The sequence below is a fragment of the Chionomys nivalis genome, chromosome 23 (assembly GCF_950005125.1).
Source record: "Chionomys nivalis chromosome 23, mChiNiv1.1, whole genome shotgun sequence".
Taxonomy (NCBI): Eukaryota; Metazoa; Chordata; class Mammalia; order Rodentia; family Cricetidae; genus Chionomys; species Chionomys nivalis.
In genome coordinates, this window is record NC_080108.1 from 19,549,889 (window position 1) to 19,571,433 (window position 21,545).

The window sequence follows — 21,545 nt, forward strand, 5'->3', positions numbered from 1 at the left end:
CCCCACAGACTTACCCTTTCCATGTTAGCAGGTCTGTGAGTGTTGTCCTTGTTCAGGTCTTGTTTAGGCAGTCATGTTGATGAGACTTCATGGGTATAGCTTCTCTGACAATTCTAGGAGACACAGTATCACTAACACCCTCATCCTCTAGCTCTTAGAGTCTTCCCATCTCTGATTCTATGAAGACCCCAAGTTGTGTAGATATATCCATTGGAGCTGGGCACCACCACACAATCTCTTCTCTACATTTTGATCAGTTATTATTTTCTGTAATGGTCTACTGCAAAGAGAAGGTTCCTTGATAATGACTAAGAACTATACTTATCAGTGGACATAAGAATAAATATTTAGAAAATACCAAGGGATTATGCTGGTTTAGTGGTGGTTATGGGTTCTCCTCCAAAATCCTTGACTTTTCTAGCCCCAGGTTGTTGTCTGGGTTTCCTGTACCAGGCATGATTTCCATCTTACCAAGTAGACCTTAAGATCAAGTAGAGAACTTATGGTTACTATCAAGGTATGTGCACCACTGTACATCCTTAGGGTTAGCATGCCACACTGGTCATTGTTATGGTTCATATTTATAACACCTAAGTAGGATCACTGACTGCTTCCCTTTGTTGGGAAATCTGCATGCTTGATATTTTCAGGTCAGATCTCTTAGTCCATGTCTTCTGGGTCCTGTGTCTGAAGTTAACAGTGTCTTCAGAAATACAGACTTACCTTTCTGCCTCTAGAGGAGAAACCAGGGGCAATAGCAATAACCTATAATATCTGGGGAGTCTCTTAGAAAGCCTTGTCCAAAAACTCAAAAAGGATATTTTCATACATAGTGTTGGGGTGCCTTTCTGTTAGACTTTGGATTGGGGGCATTCTCAGAAATAAATGATGCTTTGAGTAGGCATTAAACTGGGAGTCTGCCCCTGAAGATGCTTGTCAGGCTTAGTCATTAACACCATGATGAGATCAAAAATACAAGGGAACTGTCTCCCCGGAGCACAGTCCAAGTCGGGTCATCCACCCAGTTACTCCTAATATTTGCTGTGTGCAAGGCCTGGCCCAAGGCCACCCACAGATGGAGTGCACCATTCACTTAACTTTCCTACCTCCTACACACTCTAGAGCCCGTGCAGCTGGGGCAGAATGACACAGAAGTGACGCAGCTTCACACTGCTCGGGGAGGGGAGGAGGCAAGGGGAAGCAACTAGAGTTGAAGGTGATGGTCGCTTTGACAAGGAACCATCAGCAGGCCCCGCCCTATGCAGGTGTTGTGTGGGTGGTAGTCAGAGCTGCACTGATTAGCGGAGTAACAGCCATGCTATGCTGAGGACAGTGGTTCCCAACAACATAGACAGGCAAGTGTTCCTAGCATAGGCCCTGAACCCAGATTGGTGCAACTGGACAGGGACTCCAAGGACCCAGGTAGCCAGGTAGGATTTAAAAAGTGAAAAGGGCTCCTGGGCAGACAGTCTCTTTTAGCCATGAAGGGGGGCTACCACCTAAGTTGGACGTCTCTTGAAGTATACACCTTAATTCCCATTGGCCCCAAGCTCAGGGATCCTCTGCCACCCAATGTGAGTTTTTATGGTGTCCCATCTCTCCGGACCCTCCAAGTAAACATGCTGGGGGGAGTAAGAGGCCATGGTCCACGATCTACCCGTTACCAACCTGTGACCCTATGTGCTAACTGAGCTTCCTAGGCTAGTTCCCATGCAGACAAAGAGAAGGCAATTGCCAACTCCATCCTGTGGTGCTGGGACTCAGGGGATGTTAAAGTATAGGACAAGCAGGAAGTTGGTTTTCTGGCAGAGAGGACCATTATTGAAATCAACCCCCATCTGTGGTTTGTGGAAATGATCACAGAACCCCAGGGTCTATTCTAGAAATAAGATTATACCCTCCTAAAAGACCAGCTGAGAAACTAAGTAAGAAATAAAACGCCAAGGCTCCAGGCACATAGAAGGACCCCAGAAGTTACTGGTAATGGTAACAATTCCCAGATACTTATAGCCCTTACTCCAATTCTACCTTTTTTTTGGGGGGGGGGGGGTCCCTGTCTGGGCTGAGTCCAAACCTGTGGCCTTCTCCCACACTGCTTGCTTTCCCAGTCACCTCTAGGCCCTCACTCCCAGGCCCAATGACCGGCTCTTGTCTCTCCCATTCCCCAACATGAGACTTTGCTGCCCTGTACTTGGGCAGCAGCATCACCCATGTGTGGTGCCTTGATCTTTTCGTGGTGATGACTTTGTGTCTGGTGAGGTATCTGGGACTGTGGAAGCCATAAACACTCCCTGCCTGACCTCCTAAAGCTTCTGCAAGCTAACGGGGGAGCCTGGGGATGGCTCCAGTGGCTGGAAATGACCTTCGGGTGGAAGCGAGCTGATGGAGGAGACCAACGATGACTAGCTCTGACTCTAGGAGCGGAAAATGACCTCCAGAGGGAAGCTACAAGGTCTTCACAGAAGCTCTGTGGCTTGGTGTCTGCCAAAGAGATACCCATCACTGAGCAATGCTAAGCTAGACTTGCGCTCTAGCTGACCACAACAGCCAGAGGATACTCTGAGAAAGCAAGGCAGGAATCACACCCGTTCTCTTTTGCTTCTTCCCATAACATCCGGCACCACCCAGCTGACTTCTTACAAACTTCACAATCAGTTACTCTATGATCCTTCCTACTCACGGCACTGGTGTCGGATGGAGGGTTTAAACACTTAAATTGAGGCTGCTGTACCTCTCTTTGCTAACAAATACAGGTAAACCCCATTGTGGCCCTTCCACATCATTTTGGCTCATCAAAAACAGCCCACCTCCAGGAAGGTGAAGCTTGCTGATAGATAATCTAGTCCACTGAGCCTAACTATAGCAAGAAATTCTGAGGCAATTACCAAGGGGAGAGACGCTCTGCAGACCAAATACTCAGGCAACAGCGCAGGTAGCGGTTCACAGCAACAGCCTGAAATGCTCACGCTATTTGGTTCCCACCAAGAATAGAAAAGAGAGCCATCTCACAAATCATATGCTGTGTATTTCACACTGAGTCCATACAAAGGCTCCCTGAATTCTCAGATAAAAGTCACAAGAATTCTACTGCAGCAGAGCTAAAGGCAAGTGCTGGCTCCCACATGTGACTGGGAGCAGCTTGTGGGCTTCGTGGGGCAGATTCTGTGCCTCTGGAGAGCAGATGGAGAAGTTCCCCGACTCTTCCCGCAGTCTTCCTATCGACTGAGCCATAGTCCCCTTTGCTGATGTCCACCCTTCTCTCACAGAACTCACAATACCAGGGAGCCGACCAATCTCGAAATCACTTTGCTAGTCAAAGTCTCACCAGCAAGCGTAGAGTACCTGTGCACCTGCCTCTGGACATTTCTCTTCTGGTTACTTCCCAATTCCATTCAAAAAGTCCCCAGACCCAGCATCTTGCTGAAAAAAAAGAAAAAGAAAAAGAAAAGCAAGCAAGGTACATATCATAGACCTAAGACTTCAGTAGGGGGGTCTCACAACCTTAGAAAGTACCATTTTGAGCAATGTCCCAAGCTACCCCTCTTCCTAAGTGTCAGCACTTATGGTAGGAAAGGCAGGCAGTTGGGAGACAGGCTTGGGAGTCATGGACCATCTCCTCTATTAGACTCTGACAGCTCTAACAGGGTATGTGGAGGAAGAAAGGTTTTCTTTGTGCAGAAGGGGCCAGGGTTTGAATAGAATCCCACAAATGAACTCGTAAAACCAAAGAACAAGCCGCCTTAGCAGCAATCCAAACCAAAAGGGGCACTGCTGGATTGAGGGTACCTCCTTCCTCCTCGGGCTGGCTCATCTCTGGATGTCAAGAGGGATGAGACTGGTAGGAAAACGGAAGAGTCAAGTAGACCACACCCTTGAAGTTCTTGGTGATACCCGACACTGCATGTTCAAGTGAGTGAGCCACCCTCTCTGGCTTTTATCCACTAGGGGGTTAATCCAGCCTGGACATCCATAGACATTTGGGGATGGTTTTCTGTTTGTTGAGACAAAGTCTTGCTCTGGATCCCAGACTGGCCTCTGCAGCCCTGGGATGACAGGCATGTGCCATCGCACCCTGGATGTCACAGAAATCTTATGCTGAGCCAGGGATGAGGCAAGGACAGGACCACGGATTACACATGGTGGGCTCTCCATCCTCTGGACACCTCAAGAGTCTCCTGTGAGGGCTCAAGACTTCCCAATCTGAACCAGCTTCTTGAACAAGAGTGCATGAAGCAAGCGTGCACGCATGTGTGTGCATGTGTATGTGTGTGTTGTGTGTGTGAGGGGGGGAGAGAGGGAGAGAGAGGGAGGGAGGGAAGGAGAGAGAGAGAGAGAGAGAGAGAGAGAGAGAGAGAGAGAGAGAGAGAGTGTTTCCCCAGCCCCATTCCATTCATATGCCTTTTCCTAAGTCACCAGGACACACACAGCCCCAGAAACCCCAACTCATCTCTACCCACCACCTGTGTTCACATTTCTGACCACAGAGTCATTTCATCAGCTCCATCGAAAAACACCCAAACCCAACACACTCATGACTCAGTCTGATGATTCTTGTTTGTTTTGAGGATCTTTATTTAAGTGCCTGCGGTGTTGAAGTTTCATCGAGGATTTGTAAGGTCACCGTCCTGCTATTCTTGCCAGAGTCAGCGAGGAGGGACTGGCAGCCGGATCCACGGTGTTCACACATAAGGCAGGAGAATCCAGCTTCTCTAGATGGTCACCTGTAGTCCCGGGACACCTGAATGGGAGGTGACAGTCCCAGCTCCAAGGCTGAGAGGGCAGGGCACAGAGCTTGAAGATGGCCAATGTCCTAGAATCGCCTCTGTGCTGTGACTACACAGTGAGGAAAGCGAGCCACCTGCTCTGCTTCAAGCCCCACCCCTCTGACTAGTAGGGCAGGAGGGTGAGAGAAACCAACTGAGAAGCAGAGGTTAAGGGAGCCCAGAAGAACAGGCCACTCCGTGATGGGTTAGGATTGCAAAGCACCCATGCCCAGCCAGGCTCCAGAGCCAAAGTGGCTCTTTCTACCTACTGCCACCACCACAGCTCCAGCCAGAGACTAGAGAGTCTGATGGTGGGGCCGAGCTGGCCATGGTAGGGGATTTTACACAAAGCAATGGAGCAGGGCACCAAACAGACAAGTACACAAACTCAAGAACAAAGACAGAAAGGAAACAAGGCAATAACAGCCGTTATCTTTCCAGACACACTACACTCCCGGGGTCCCAAAGGCACGGCTATGAGATTTGCACAGCATCCGAGCTACAGCAATATGGGAGAAGACCAAGTGGGAGACCTTCGTTAACCTGAGCAGTTAGTCCAGGACCTGTTTCCTCAGGGCATCTCTGGACTAGAAGCTCTCCTGGGCCCACTGCACCTAGCCTGGGAGCTAGGTACCCAGTCTAGTGCAACCTAGCCTGGACGGGCTGCCAACAGAGTCCCTGACAGTGTCCCTTCTTTCTTCTTTTTTCAGCCAACCAAAGTATCATTCATTTAAATTACCACAGTGATTTCTTCTTGGCATTATATTCCTAAGACAAACAACACAACACTGAGGCAGGAGAGAGAAACATTTTTACAGCACACACACACACACAAAATCACTAAAAGCTACCTGGCACTTTTCATCCCCATGAAGAGAGAGACAGGTATACACACCATACAACCATACACATACATACATACACACACACACACACTCGTGGTCTGATCCCTGAAAATTTGAAATTTGTGTAGTAGCCACTCCTATTTATGCCGAACCTCTTAGAAGGGATGGGGCGGGGTGGGGAGCTTGTATGTTCACTCTGAAATGTCACATAGCTGTCCCCTAAATAAAACCAGACCTGATGATGACGGAAAGATCTGGAATAACAAAATGCCAGGATTCTCCTAGGTACATCTGAAGGCCCTTCCGGCTTTTGAGGGTGTGTGTATGTGTGCTGTGTGTTGGTAAACGTGTGTAGAGGCCAGAAAAGAACCTTGGGCATTGTTCCTCTGAAGTCATCCACCGTGTCTGTGACCAGGTGTCGTCACCAGAACTCACAAGGTTAGGTTGGTTGACTGCCCAGGCATTCCCCTCTTTGCCCTATACTGGATTAGAGGTGTGGGCCCTCATGCTAGTTCTGTTTTATGTGAGATCCAGGGACAAAACTTGTATCCCCTGCTTCTAAGGTAATCAGGCTATGAACTAAGCTATCTTCCCAGCTTTTTAAAATTATTGATCCTCCTAATTGTAGCTTTACTGTTATCTATAGTTGTTCTAGAAAGATTCTTAGAAATCAATATTCCCATCTTTGCTTCTTAGGAAGGTGGAAAACCCCTCAAGGAAGGAGTGCAAAGAGCATCTCAAAGGGGCATTCCAAGGGTGGCCGAGGTGACTCTCATCTGGCGATTGGACACAAGCTTGATGGTGACGTTCCAAGTAGATGCTGGACATACAGAGTGGAGTTGGAGTTTCATAAGTAACATTGGTTTTGGTTTCAACACCTCAGGTGAGAGCCGGTGCCCAGACCTTCATATCTCAGGCTGCAGTTGACCAACGTCCCCCAGGATGCTGACACGCCCGAAAAACTTTACCTGAAAGAAAAGGAAGAAGAATCACCACTTGGGCAGAGCACTTGAAACCATCTGACTCTTCCTGGCAGTCTCCACCCCATGGGCCACACGGTCACACTCTGTCCCTTTTCCTATTCCTGCTGTCTGCGTGGTCATCTTCATCATTATCGTCACCATCATCCTCTGCAGCCCTTGGTGTGCTCAACCATGTGGCTTCTTCATGTGCTGTCTGGAAGGCACATTCCATTCTCCCGTGTCACTCTGACCTTCAGATCTCACACAGGGCGCCCAGGGACCGACCCTCCACACATGGCCTCCACACCCCTTAGAACACAAGCTGCTTTTTCCTTAAATTCCTCTTTCTCGCCTTCCCACAGGTGTTCAGGCCCAGTGTCAACAAAGCATTTCTTTAAAATTTACCCAAGAGTAACTGCCTTAAAGCTTGTATATCCTGCAGTTTCTGTGTCCGCTAGGAATCCTGCTGTCATGACAGAAAAGCGGCTAGAGATGGTACAGAATGTCTGGTAATAGCTGTGTTCCAATAAAACTTTATTTATGGGCAATGAAATCTGAATTACACTCAACTTTGATGTATCCTGAAATATTATTCTCCTTTTGATTCCTTTTCAAACACGGAAATGTAAAAATCAGAGCTGGGCACGTTGGCACAGAACTGCAATCCTAACAGTTGGGAGGCGGGGGGGGAGGGGGGGGAGAGATACACATTTGAGAAAAACCCTGAGCAGCCCAGTGAGACCTGGGTGCACAGAGGATAGAAAATAGAACTCATGCTTGGCTTGGGAGCTCTTGTGAGAGTCTGAGCTCCATGATGCCTCCCCTCAGCCCGCTGAGTTAGAAGGATTAGCACTGTCGGAAGGCAGCAGAACCTTTCAGAGCTGAGGCCCAATGGGAGGCCTCTAGGTCACTGGGGACACAGGGGCAGGAATTCCAGGATTCCAATCTCTCCATTTCGTTCCCTAGCTCATTCCCTAGCTCACGATGTGGTGAAAGGTTTTGTTACCCACCGGGATGTGCTGCCTCACCAGGCGGCAAACCAACCAACCATGGACTGAAACCTCCAGCTCTGAGAGCCAAAATAAGCCTTCGGGTTGATGTCTCGGGCATCTGTCACAGCAACTGAGGCATTTGGCGCACTGGCCGTAGTTTGATGAGCTGGGCCTACAGAAGCATATGAGCATCTGGCTCCTGCTCAGACTGGGTGTTTGGAGCCACGTGTGAGCCTGCTCGTCTTCCTGCTCCAGCTCTAACACAGTGCAGACCACAGCAAGGGGACAAGCAATGCTTTTGCCATGAGTGAAAGCTTACAAGCTGCGCCACAGGAGCTTAGGAAGGGGAAAGCAGACCCATTAGAACCGATTCCTCCATCAGTGTTGGATTACGGGCCTTGCGTAATCATCCACGAAAAACAAAAGCGTAATAGAATTTAAGGACTGGCGATGGTTTCAGAGACCAAAACAAGAATCAGGCCAGAGCACAGAGTACTCTCCATAGCTACATCAAAACAAATGCCCACAAAGGACAGCCAATGGCGGTGGCTTGCTGGCCCCAGCAAGAGCTGGTGGACAGGAACAGCACAGCACATGGGTTCACTGAACAACATGTGGCACTGTCGCCTGCCTAGGCGCTCATCTCACGAGGGTCCCAGATGCACCTGCATGGATAGCTCTGGCAGGCCCTGTGCCTTCCTCCCATGAGCTGCTCACGGCCAACCCCCATACCTGAACATTCATCAGCCGCACATAGACAGGGGAGAGCTGCAGAGCAAAGGGGAACCCCAGCTTTCATGACAGTCTCCTCACCATCAGCTCCTCTCACAGAAGAACTAAAACCCTGGGACAGGAGGTGGGCAGAGGAGCCTCCAGACCCTAACCATTCCCAAGTTCCTTAGGAAGAAAAAGCAGCCAGAAGACGTTGCCATGGGAAAGGTATTAATGCCTTCATGTAAGAAGTACTTAGTCTAAACCTCAACCTGGGATGGGGGCGGAACTGGGGGGGGGGGGCACGGTCAGACCTACCCGCCCTCTGGAGGACAGAGTAGGCACAGTCTCCTACACCATGGTCATGTCACTGGTAGCTAATATTCCTATAGGAAGCTCTAGCCACAAAAGCGGGGCAAGCAAGCCTGCTTAGAATGCTGGTCCACACCCTGGAGGAGCCACACTGTTTCCACATACAGAAAACCCATCTCAGCAGGAAGCAGGGCTGGCAGGGACAGCAGCAATCTGGTACCTTGGGTGGGTTTTACTCAGCAGCTAGGTACCTTGAGCTGTGCTCAACCCATCTGCCAGGCTCCCTGACACACAACCAGCAGCGCTCACGCGTGCCTGTTCTCCAGGAATGCCTAGGCGGTGTAACAAAAGTCTTCCATAATAAACTAGGGATTTGCAAAGACCCAAAACACTGCAACAGTGCACAGGCCAACCAAGCACAAACACAAGTGAAATCCAAATGCCTCCTGAAGTATGGAATCATTCCAAAACTCCAGGCATTTTGTCCTCCAAGTGGTATTTTTCCCAGCGGTATGGAACAAACCAAGAAGGGGTGGGGCTAGTATGCATGAGACCCTAGGATTGATACCCAGGACTGGGGTTGAGTGCTGTACACAGACACCTCCCTGGCCTCTGACCTCTTCTCCCCGTGACTGGAAACTTGGGGAGAACAAACCTGACTGATCCACCCGCGCTCTAAGTCACGAGATACGATCAGAAAGTTGCATATACAGTAAGACACATCGAACCCACCTCACTGCCCTGGTGCCAAGCACATGACACTCCTCTCTCCACTCCATCACAAAACAACCCAAAGCCATGGCTCATTCACATCTGATTTCAATGTGTGTGCTTCCTGGAGAGAAGAAGAAACATTTGGTGGACAGGAAAAACAAGTCCCTATGAATAGGTCAGCAGTGTGCTGACAAGTCCTCAAAACGCTGCATGAAGCAGAAAGGTGACCTTAAACCTTTCTTTCTTCATTCTTTCATACTTACTGACATGAAAAGCTGTTCACAATAGGCTACTCGGGGGGAAGGGGCCCCAAGTCAGCCTTTGTAACATGGTCTATTTCAAAAGAAAAAGAAAGTCCCATAGACATGTACTTACACAGACTCTAGTGGCTACTGCTAAGTACTGAGATGACAGCGAATGCATTCTCAGCTGTAGTTCCCATAAACCTGGACATGAGGTAAAGCTACTTAGCCTCCCAGCAGCCAGTCTTCTCCGGCCTGGCGCGGCCTTGTGTCTGACTGATTCACCTCCAAGGTCATCCACTACGTCATTTCACTTCAACCACAAACAGCAGGAGCATCCATGGGGGAGCTCCCCACAGGTCAGTTCTTCAGGACACAAAGGGAGGCAGGGCAGGGCCTGGCACCAGTCCTGGATGTCTACAGGAGGCTCTGCCACAGGCTGCCACAGAAAAAAATGCCGGTTCCAGCTGAGAAGTCTGACAATGACTGAATGGGTTTCATATTCAGTGGAAGCAGCAGCAGAATACAATTTGCTCAGAGAAAGCTGAGGGATGGTGAACTGGCTGGTTTTGTGTGACAATTTGACACAAGCTTGAGCCCTCAGAGACAGAGCCTCAGTGAAGGAAATGCTTCCATGAGACCCACCGTAAGGCTTTTCTCATTCGGTGAACAATGTGGGAGGGCCCAGCCCATGGTGGGAGGTGCCATCCCTGGGCTGGTGGTCCTGGGTTTTATAAGAAAGCAGGCTGAGCAAGGCAGAGGAAGCAAGCCAGTAAGCAGCACTCCTTCATGACCTCTGCATCAGCTCCTGCCTCAAGGATCCTGCCCTGCTTGAGTTCCTGTCCTTACTTGCTGTGGGACAATGGTTTTTACCCTGTAAAGATTTGTTTCTTGTACTTGTTTAATAAACACCGATTGGCCAGTAGCCAGGCAGGAAGTAGAGACGGGGCAACGAGAATTATGGGAAGAGGAAAGTTTCAGTCTGCAGTCCAGATACAGACAACGCAAGATGTGACTGCCTCGCAGAAAAGGGTACCAAGCCATGTGGCTAACACAGACAAGAATTATGGGCTAATATAAGTTATAAGAGTTAATAAGAAGCCTGAGATACTAGGCCAATCAGTTTATAATTAATGTAGATCTCTGTGTGATTTCTTTGGGACATAACAATTACGGGAACCAGGCAGGACAGAAACCTCTGTCAACCCTTCCTTCAGTGGTAAACAGCAATATGGAAGTGTTAGCTGAAAAAACCCTTTCTTCCCTAACTTGCCTTTGGTCATGGTGGTTTGTCAAAGCAACAGAGATCCTAGCTAAGATGGGAGGCAGACACCAACTGAAAGTTGATCAGCACAGGGGGTATCAAAGAAGCCCCAGGACGATTCTACATGCAGAGAGATAAGATGAAGCTTCCTACAAGACTGAGAAAGGGGGGAAGTGAAAAATATTAAATATTAAATAATGTTGATGCAAATGAGCCAGGCATGGTGGCACACACATTTAATCCCAGAATTCAGGAGGCAGAAGCAGGCAGATCTCTGTAAGTTTGAGATTTACACTGTCTACACAGCCTGGTCTACATAGCGAGTTCCAGGCCAGTCAGGGCTACACAAAGATCCTGTCATTCAAAAAAGACAAAAAAAAAAAAAAGACCATAGCTACTCATATTACACACATTTACAGGATTAAAGAAGAATATTGGGAACAACTATACAAAAACAGATCTGTAAACTTTAACAGACATGGACAAAATGCCCCCAAAACTACTTCTGATCAAAACTGACCCAAGAAGAAATAAAGACTGAATATTCTCGGAACTATTCAAGGAACTGATGCATGCCATTATCCTAAATACTGCACACGGGCTGTCTCGGGTGCAGCTCTACTAAACACTTAGGAAACAAACGGTTCCAATCTGATTCAAACTTGTCTACAAAAGGAAAATAAGGAAACACACCCAACTCGCTTCATGAGGCCAGCATTAACTTGTACCAGAGCCAGACAAACACACTAAAAACAAAACGGAAAAGCAACAGGCCAGTCACAATGCAATGCACATAGAAAGTAATGTATGACCAAGCTCTTAACTCCAGAATCCTGAATTGACTGGAGAGTAGAAATCTAATGAATATAGATTCACTACCATAATGGGTTAAAGGAAACACTCAACAGAGCTAGAAAAAGGAATAAAATTCAAAGGTAATACATAGAGAAGAAAATCCCATGTAGCAACCCAACGGCAAACCTCACTCAGTGGTCAAATATTGAATGCATACCCTTTAAGACCAGGAGTAAGACAGCAAGGCTGCTACCATCACTTCTGACCCACAAGCACAGGCAGAGAGAGAGAGAGAGCTGACTGCCCCTGGTATGGACTTTTGAAACCTCAAAGCCCACCCCCATCACACACCTCCTCCAACAAGACAACACTTCTAATCCTTCCCAAACAGTTCCACCAACTGAGGAATTCACGCACAAGTCTATGGGGGCCATTCTCATTCAGACCAAACAGATCTACATGACAGCATGAGAGAACTGACTCCTGTAAACTGTCATACCACCTACAGCATGTGTGCGCACATGTTCATGCGTACACAGGCATGTACACACATAGACACAAATAACTTTTAAATAAAATAAGGGTATCGGAAATAAGGTCACAAATGTCGTGACCACATTTTATACAGGAACCTGTTTTTGAGACTGTCCCCAAAGTGACATCAGAGAGAACCAGACAGTAGACACTGAGCATAGAGCCCAAGTCCATGGGACTAGGGTTCACAATGGCCAGTATAGTATTAATACAATGGATTTGCTGGGTCCTGAGTCCTGGGTGCTGCGTCCTGAGTCCTGGGTCCTGGGTCCTGAGTTTCTGCCTAGAAAAACTGAGGAACACCAAGGGATTGGGGGGAGCAAACCCAAGTCCTGAATCAGACATCACCAGATACCAAGAGGGGAGTGTCTGAAATGCCAGTATATGGGTACACAGTTTCTCCTCATCCTTGATTCTCACCCTTGCATTAGGCCAGGGGAGGAAGCTGGCCTTTCAGAAAACAAAAGTATTCCCTACTACTTGAATACCTACCAAGTGATTCAGTTTTGTCAGTTGCTTTTTGATGAGTTTCAGAACTAGCAGCAATACCAATCCAGGACTGACAATCAGCCCAAAAAGGGAACTCGGTCTCATTTGAAGAATTGAGACGAGTGTGGATGTATTTTAGGCTACAGCAGCGCTGGCATCCAGGCAGTCAAAGAATAGAACCCTTTCGCATCTCATGTTCTAGACAGAATTTCTAAACAGATTTTAGAGTACCCTGTTTAAGTCTCTCCCCCTTCCCAACCAGTTATTTGAAACAGGTTCTCATTATGTATCTCAGGCCAACCTTGAACTCAAAGCCTCCTGCTTCAGCCTCCTGAGTATTGGAACTATGGCCATAGGCTTGTATATCCAGACTAGGGACTTCTCTTACTTAGTGGCATGTGAAAATAAAACAAAAACAGCCCATTCTGTCATGATTTCCACAGATCCAGGTCAGTCACCCAGTGGATTAGTTGTTTCTCTCTTTGTTGTGATAATGAGAAAATACCAAAAGCAACTGTGCTGGCTGGTTTTCCATCACCTTAACACAAGCTAGAGCCATCTGGGAAGAGGGATTCTCCACTGAGGAAATGCCCACACCAAACCAGCCTGTGGGCAAGCCTGTGGTACAGCCTCTCAAATGATCATTGATGATTGATATGGGAGGGTTCAGCTCACTGTGGGTGGAGCTACCCCTGGGCTGGTGGTCCTCAGTACTCTAATAAAGCAAGCTGAGCAAGCCATGAGGAGCAAGCCAGTAAGCAGCATCCACCCATGGCCTCTGCTTTCGTTCCTGCCCTGACATTCCTGGGTAATGAACTATAAATGCCTAGCATTTCACAGACACTCCCGTCTTGGCACCAGGTGATGCCTGAAACAAGACTTGGGTTTGCTCCCCCCAATCCCATGGTGTCCCTCATTTCTTCTATTCTAGGTGGAAACTCAGGACCCAGCAAATCCATTGTATTGATCCTGAACTCTAAGCTGCTGGGCATTGTGAACCCTAGTCCCATCGACTCGGGCTTCGTGCTCAATGTCTGCTCCTTGGCTTTTTTGAGACAGGGTTTCTCTAGGTAGCTTTGGTGCCTGTCCTGGGACTAGTTCTTATAGACCAGGCTGGCCTAGAATTCACAGAGATCCATCTGCCTCTGTCTCCCAAGTGCTGGGATTAATGGTGTGTGCCACCACCGCCTGGTGCCCCAGGTTGTTTTATCATAGCAAGAGAGACCCTAACTAAGACAGCAACTTAAAAAAGGAAGAGTTGCTTGATTTAAAGTTTGAGGGTACAGTCGATCAGGGCGGAGACAGCAAGGCAGGAGCATGAGGCAGCTGTCATGTGGCATTCAGTCAGGAAGCAGACAGGTGAATGTGGCTGCTCAGCGGGGCTCCTCCTTTTCATCCAGCCCAGGACCCCACCCATGGAATAGTGCTGACCACATTTAAGGTAGGTCTTCTCTTGATTAGCTCAGTCTAGAAACTCCCTCAAGTTTGGCAAGAGATTTGTCTCCAGGGTGATCCTGGAGCCTGTCAAGTTCAGTCAGTATTAACAGTCACGCCTAATATGAACAAGATTCTAGGAGTGGCTCTGAATAAAAAATAAAAAATAAAAAAAAAAAAACCAGCAGGTACAGGCACTTGCTGCTATGCTGAACAAATTGCGTTGAATTCCCAGAATCCACATAATGGAAGGAGGGAATAAACTCCAAAAAAGTCGTTCTCTGCCTCCAAATATACTCAGTGACATATATGCCTGTGTGCAGGCACATATATATACATACATGTTTATATGCATGCATTTATATACACACACATATATACTACTACATACACACACATATATATACATACAGTTTATATGCATGCATTTATACACACACACACACACACACATATATATATATATTACTACATACACACACACATATATATGTAGTACAACTGATTCACTCCCTTAAGGTTCCATACTGCACACCGTGCCACAGGCCTGCAGGAGGACTCGGACCCTTATTTATTGTAATAATAATGAAAGCCTGGAAGCACAGGATGGCCATGCACTACTCAGGAGACTGAGTTCTACACAGCAGGTTCCAGGCCAGCCCAGGCTATGCAACCCTGCCTCAAACAAGAAATAAAAACAAAAGTAAGGTTTAGCAAGATGAGCTGGCAGAAGTAGAGGAGCTCGCTATGCAAGCCTGATGACCTGAATTTGACCCATAAAACTCATAGAAGGTATAAGGAGAGAATAAACTTTACAAAGTTGCCCCTGACCTCCACACACATGTACTGTGACACATGCATGCATACACACACATACCATATACTTTTGAAGTATAAGCGGGAATACCTTTTAAATGACATTAATTTTTTGTTTGTTTGTTTTTTAAGAGGGCTTCTCTGTAACTTTGGTGCCTGTCCTGGAACTAGCTCTTGTAGACCAAGCTGGCTTGAACTCACAGAGATCCAACTGCCTCTGCCTCCCAAGTGCTGGGATTAAAGACATGCACCACCATCACCTGGTCATAATTTTCTTATTTCTATGTACTGACTGTGAAATAGGCAAAAGGCTTAGCAATAAACCCAATACAATCATTAATAACACTATATATGTATTATTTTGTAGTGTAACTGAATATTACTGTTGACTTCACTCTTTTCCTGACAAAATAAAAATCATGGGTTTCTTCCTACTCTAGTATCTAGAACCAGCAAGTCTCAATGTGTGGTTGTTCTTTATAAAATGTAAATGAGCCAGGTGTGGTGTCACACGCCTTTAGTCCCAGCTCTTGGGAGGCAGAGGCAGGAGGATCTCTGAGTTTGAGGCCAGCCTGGTCTATAAATCAAGTTCAAGAACAGTCAGGTCTACACAGAGAAATCCCCCCGCACACACACACACACACACACACAAAAGTAAATAAAATTCAAATGTGATTCATTAACAAACTATTTCTAAAACCAATGTTCCAGGAACAACCATGATAATACGACTTTTTGTTTGTTTGTTTCAGGACAATCATTTACCCACCAGCCCTGTGCTCTTCTGGATTCCTAGGTACTGTTACCAAGACAGTGATAGAAACAGGTCCCACCACAATAAGAACATCTCAGAGACTAACACTTAACAAGAACACAAGAACACTGTGGCTGAACCATCCTACTGGACACAGCCCGGGGAGAAGCCTCTGTCCCCTGCCCGCACCTATACTTGATGTCGAATACTGTGGCGTCCTCATCCTCATCGTCCTCCTCGTTGAGTGGAGCCATCTCTACACGCTCAGCAGGAGTGGTGATGATGTCATACTTGCGGGTCTTCTTTAACCTCTTTCCCAACCTGGAGGAGGAGAAACATTCATGAGACCACGGCCACGAGAGATGCTGATGAGGCCAAGCCTCCCTACAGATGGAGTAGCTCGTGCTGAGATAAGTTCACTTCCTGACATCTGCAGATAAAGCCTGCTACCGCCTCCAGACAGAGGCTGCAGCTGTACCCTGAAGGCTTGGTTAAGGCCCCAGAAGCTGGGGGCTAGAGAGAGAACTCAGGGTACAGCACTTGCTGTGCAGGCAAGAACACTGGAGTCCGAACCTCCATCACTCACCCTCAGCTGCAAGAGAAAGGTCAAATGCCAGATGGGTATAATGGCCCTCCCAAAATCTCAGCATTCAGAAGCCATACAGGGCATCTGGGAACAAGACAGCTAGTTAGACTAGCCCAAGAAGAAGCTTCCAGTTGAGCAAGAAACTCTGCCTTATAAACTAGAAAGTAATTGAGGAAGAACCCACAACAGACACTCATGCAAATGCATACATGTACTCCGCAGATATCTACAAACAAATATACATACATACACATGCACATACCCCACAGATATGCACACACACATAAAATACACACACCACACCAATATACACAGAGAGAGAGACACACACACCCCAAAGGTACACACACACAGAGATACACACCCCCCCCCCACAGATACATACATACATATACACTGGAGAGGAGGACACAACCCAGGTGTCCACAGGGCTGAGCTACAGCTTCCTAACCCTTTTCCTGCCTTTCCAAAGCAGGGCTATCTGAGCACTAACAACTCAACAACTGAGAGAAATAGTAAAAAACGCAGCAGTTCAAAAAGATAAAATTCATGCAAGCAATGCACGGTGAACCAAAGATCATATCATTCTCTGAAGACGAGAAAATGAGAGCCTGGCTTGAGGTACAAGCGCCACCCTAGAGGATCTGGGTCAAAGTCCAGACACAGGGAAGTTCTTTCAGATTCATCCTAAGTGAAATGTGATAGGGAGCAATCTTCCTCGAAGGTGAGGGATGGTGGCTGAGATGGATGATGCCCTTCTAAAGTCTGCATACAGTAGGCTCTTGGCATAAGTTAATTGGAACTGATAATAATGAACAGAAATTACACATCCCCCAGCCTCTCTCCTAAGAGTAGGACTTGTAAAAGTGAGTCAATGTTGTTTCCATGGTGAGGGCTATATTACTACACTGTTGCCTATGGTGTGCCAGAGGGACACTGCGGGTCCCAGGAAAAGAGCAGACACAAGCCCCTGGCATCCGACTCCCTGCATGAAGACTGCAATATTTTTCAGGGGGTGTCTGGAAAGCGCGTGGTGCCATGTAAGGAGAGCCCTCTTCTGATGACCGCTGATGCTCTCTGAGCCTGTTCCTCTGTGGTCTTGGATCTGTTCCCAAGGCTTTGTATTCTCTGCCAGCCTCCTCTTAAGAAAACTGGATGCTCTCTATGAAAAAGCAGCCAATCCAAAGCATCCTAAGTGGGGCACTGAAGAGGCCTCCTGCAGATGGCAAGCTGTTCCCCTGAGACCACTTGTCAAAGACACCGGCAGATCTTCTTACCTCTTGCCAAGAGAAAGCCTCTCAAGTTCTCAAAAAGCATCAAAATAGAACCTCACTTTTAGGTCCTCTAAAAATGTCTTTAGAACGGCAATGTGCTCTTGGCGTACCTACTACAAATTACCAAAAATAGGACTCACCAAACTGCCACGTCATTTGCATAGCAAACTTTAGCACCGTATCTCTAGCATAAATCAACCTGTGCAATCTATGGCGCCTGCTCGTCCAGCCCTTCAGGTAACAAGTCTGGTTTTTTGAGATTGAAGCTTTTCTTAAGGAGGGGAGGAGGAAGGCTTGGGAAACTCACAAGCTACAAGAGAGTTAAAAGCCTCATGATGCTCCTTCCCCAGGAGCAAGAACATGTGCTGGAGGTAGGGGACACTTCCATGGTGTGGATGCCTACAAGCTGCAGGGGGTTTCAGTGCACAGTGGAACGGGCTCTTCTGCCTCTAAATCACCCGTGTCCCTATAAGTGAAATGAAATTCCCAGCACCCGTATGGCAGTTCACAACTGCCTACAGCCGCAGCTCTAGGGGATCTGACACCCTTATACAGACAAATTTTCAGGCAAAACACGATTGCACATGAAATAAAAATAAATCATTAAAAGAAATTTTTAAATAAATAAAGCAACTCTCCTCCACAATGTGAGTGGGCCTCACCTACCCAGGCAAAGGCCTAAGTGAAACAAAAGGCAGTCTCTCCCTCGAGGAATAAAGGGAGGTCTTCCTGCCCATTTTACATCAGGTTTGGGGAGGGGTCGTCTCTTCGTTTGTTTTGTTATATTGGTTTCTGAAACAGTCCTGTTATGGATCCCAAACTTGTCTCAAGACTCATATCCTCCTGCCTCCCTCTCATGGATGTGTACCAGCTAGCCAGATCCACTGTCTTTGGACTCACTGAAACAATGGCTGCTTCTTAGCCTTAAGTATGTCTGCATTCAGACCAGAACCGAGGGGTTGGAGAAATAGTTCAGTGGTTAAGAGCACTGACTGCTCCTCCAGAGGACCCAGGTTCAATTCCCAGCACCTACACAGCAGCTCCCAACTGTCTGTAATTCCAGTTCCAAGGGAACCAACACCGTCACACAGACATAACTATAGGCAAAACACCAATGCACCAGAAATAAAAATTAATTTAAAAAAATACCAGGGTGGCCTACCAGGTGGTGAGGAGAAAACACAACCCTACCCAGCACCATTTAGACTGAGCAGGAGGAGACCCACATGCCTGCCTGCCCAGGGAAACCAGCTGATCAAGCACTATTATCATAGACAAATGGATGGGATGGGAGAGAGAGACAGAATGGTTCATGTCCTGCGTAGAAAGAGATCTGAAGAGGTAAAGGCAGTGAGAAGCAGGCTGAGGTGGGTGGTCTGCTTGCCACCAAGGGCCATGGTGATGTACAGGCCTCGCCTGCTGCTAAGGCCCATGTCTAGGTCTGTGGCCCTGCTGCACCTTGAGTCTGTGTTGATGTCTGTGACTCCTGATACCACTGAAGGTCAAGAGAACAGGGTTGCACAGGGTTAGCCCTGCCTCTCACTGGCTGCAACATTAGGGATTGCTGACCCAGCCCCTCATCAGCTGCAGCACGCAGGAGAGAAGACCCTGCACCTGATCCTGTCAACACGGGTATGGTGTGCCAGCCCTGAGAACGTGAGCACGGGAGATCTGGTCCTTCTCCTCATCTGCCATATGGTGGCATGGGCAAGGGAGAGATGCCTCCTCCTTGCCCCTCACCACCTGCATCAGGCAGGAGAGCTGGCCCTACCCCTTACTGGCTGCAACACTTGGGAACGTGCAAGCCTTGCACCTCGCCTGAGGACATGAGAGTAAGAGAGCTGTCCCTGTACCTCACCAGCTGCAACACTCAGGAGAGCAGTCCCTGTCCCTCACCTGGGCACCACAGTACAGCTGGCCCTGGTGGTATAAGTGTTGAGGAGTGGGCCCTGAGGATGTTAAAACAGGAAACGGGCCCTGCCCCTTGCTCCTTGCTGTGTGACTCACAGAGTCACACTATAGCTTCTGCATTTTCTTTTTCTACAAGGGTAAAGGACAGATACAAAGGGTCAGGGAAATGAATAGGATCAAGATATATGTAATGAAATCCACAACAAATAAATAAAGTTACAAAAAAAAGATCAGAACCTATACTATCAGATCTTCATAAGCAATTTCCTCCAAGTATATGGCCCACCTCTCTCTCCCTTCTTCTCTCAAACACACACACACACACATACACACACACACACAGAGAGAGAGAGAGAGAGAGAGAGAGAGAGAGAGAGAGAGAGAGAGAGAGAGAGAGAGAGAGAGAGAGGAGAGCACATACACTGCTGCTTCTGCGGAGAGCCCTTGCCAGAACATAAGGCCATCAGTAAGGGTCCTCATGTGTACTTCAAACACCAGTTCTGACATTATGAGCCAGAGAAACTGCATTTCAAACAATCAACCCTCTGAAACAAAATACCCTTTGCTAGGGAAGCACAGTCTTGCTGTCTCATTGCCAGGCATGTTAGTCAGACAAAGCCGAGACCCATGCAAAGTCAATACCCGCGGGTCCATTCCGGGCAGAGCTCACACCACATCACGCACTGAAAAGGACAACCACGGACAGCAGGGACACTGGGTAGTGTGGGGGCTGCCCTGCTTGGACAAGTACACTTCTTCCAAAGAGGACCTTTTCTTTCCCAGCTGTGCACTGGGCAGAAGCAGGGAATTCAGAAATAGAATGGGTCAGTGCTTTTCAGACTTCCAGGTCCTGGAGTCTAACTGTCCTGAGAGTATGGAACCAGGGCATCCTGCATCAGCAAAAGAGAATGTGAGAAACTTGGAAACAGTGGTCCTAGAAGCTATGCTTGTGTCGACGATGCTAAGCAACTCACAAGTGTGTTCACATGTGTAACTTCCTTGTCTTGCATTTGTGTGTGCGGGTGTGCACATGGGCGTGGTGTGTGGGTAAGTAGATGGTGTGTGCACTGTTCATATCCTCCTGTATCTCCCTCCACCTTATGTTTTGAGACAGGGTCTCTTGGCACATCCTCGAGCTCAATGATTGGTTAGACTAGGATCCAATTGTCTCCACCCTCGAAACACTGGGTTGCAGGCTCACGTTGCTCAAGTTGCTTTTTATTATTGTTGTTGTTGTACTGCAGTCCTCTGGAAGAGCATCCAGTGCTCTTAACTCCTGAGTCATCTCTCCAGCTCTACAGCTAGCTTTCGACGTGGTCGCTGGGGACCCAAACTCAGGTCTTATGCTTTCGTGACAAGCGTTTTACTAATCAAACCATGTCCCAAACTCCCACGGGCACAACATCTAAATAATCTATAAAGCAATATCATTGATAATTCAGTCTTCCAGGTGAGAAAACTGAGGTTCAGAGAGGTCATTCTGCACACTGCCACACAGTTAATCAGAAGTATGGTTCGATCTGAAGTTCCCATGACCAAGGAGCTCAGAAGTGCACTGCTGCCTTCACCCTACATGGCACTTAGGGTTTGAAGCATGCCACACAAAAGAAGAGGAAGAGGAATAAAGGACTAGAGAGATGACTTGGCTGTTAAAGGCTAGGCTCACAACCAAAAATATAAGATAGAAGAGTGAGGGTCTCAAGAGCACACACTCAGATCAGTTCAGGAAGGTCTTGCAGGACAGTGAGCACCTACCTGCCACAGAGGGCCAAAGGCTGCCTTGATGCTGATATACCCAGCAAGTTACCTGGAACCTCCACTCCACATACACTAGTGCCTTGGCTCCCACCAAAGACACACACACACACACACACACACACACACGTGTGCACAAACACACCTGTGTGTGTGGTCATACATTCAAGCATGCACCACGCATGCACACACATGCATGGGTAGGCATACATTCACACATGCAGAAGCACACATACACACACACACTACCCTTCACCTCCCCTTGACTTCAATACCTATAATCCCCCTTTCACTCTCTGAAAGGTACCACTGAACACAACTTACACACCCCATACCACGAGGATCGATCGATAAACCTCCAACAAACTCTTGTTGAAGCAAGACTCCCCTGG

General features: G+C 47.7%; 1 protein-coding gene across 1 annotated transcript in view; it reads right to left on the reverse strand.

Moving 5' to 3' along the window:
- Positions 1 to 4,559: 4,559 nt before the first annotated feature.
- The window catches only part of Fam174b (family with sequence similarity 174 member B), a 37,085-nt gene continuing 20,099 nt past the window's right edge, over positions 4,560 to 21,545 (reverse strand). Inside the window, exons 2-3 of the mRNA XM_057756294.1 lie at positions 15,817 to 15,948; positions 4,560 to 6,576 (exon numbers count right to left, since the gene is read on the reverse strand). Of these exons, the coding sequence (XP_057612277.1) occupies positions 6,573 to 6,576; positions 15,817 to 15,948 (136 nt within the window). The 3' untranslated portion in view covers positions 4,560 to 6,572. The remainder of the gene's footprint in view (positions 6,577 to 15,816; positions 15,949 to 21,545) is intronic.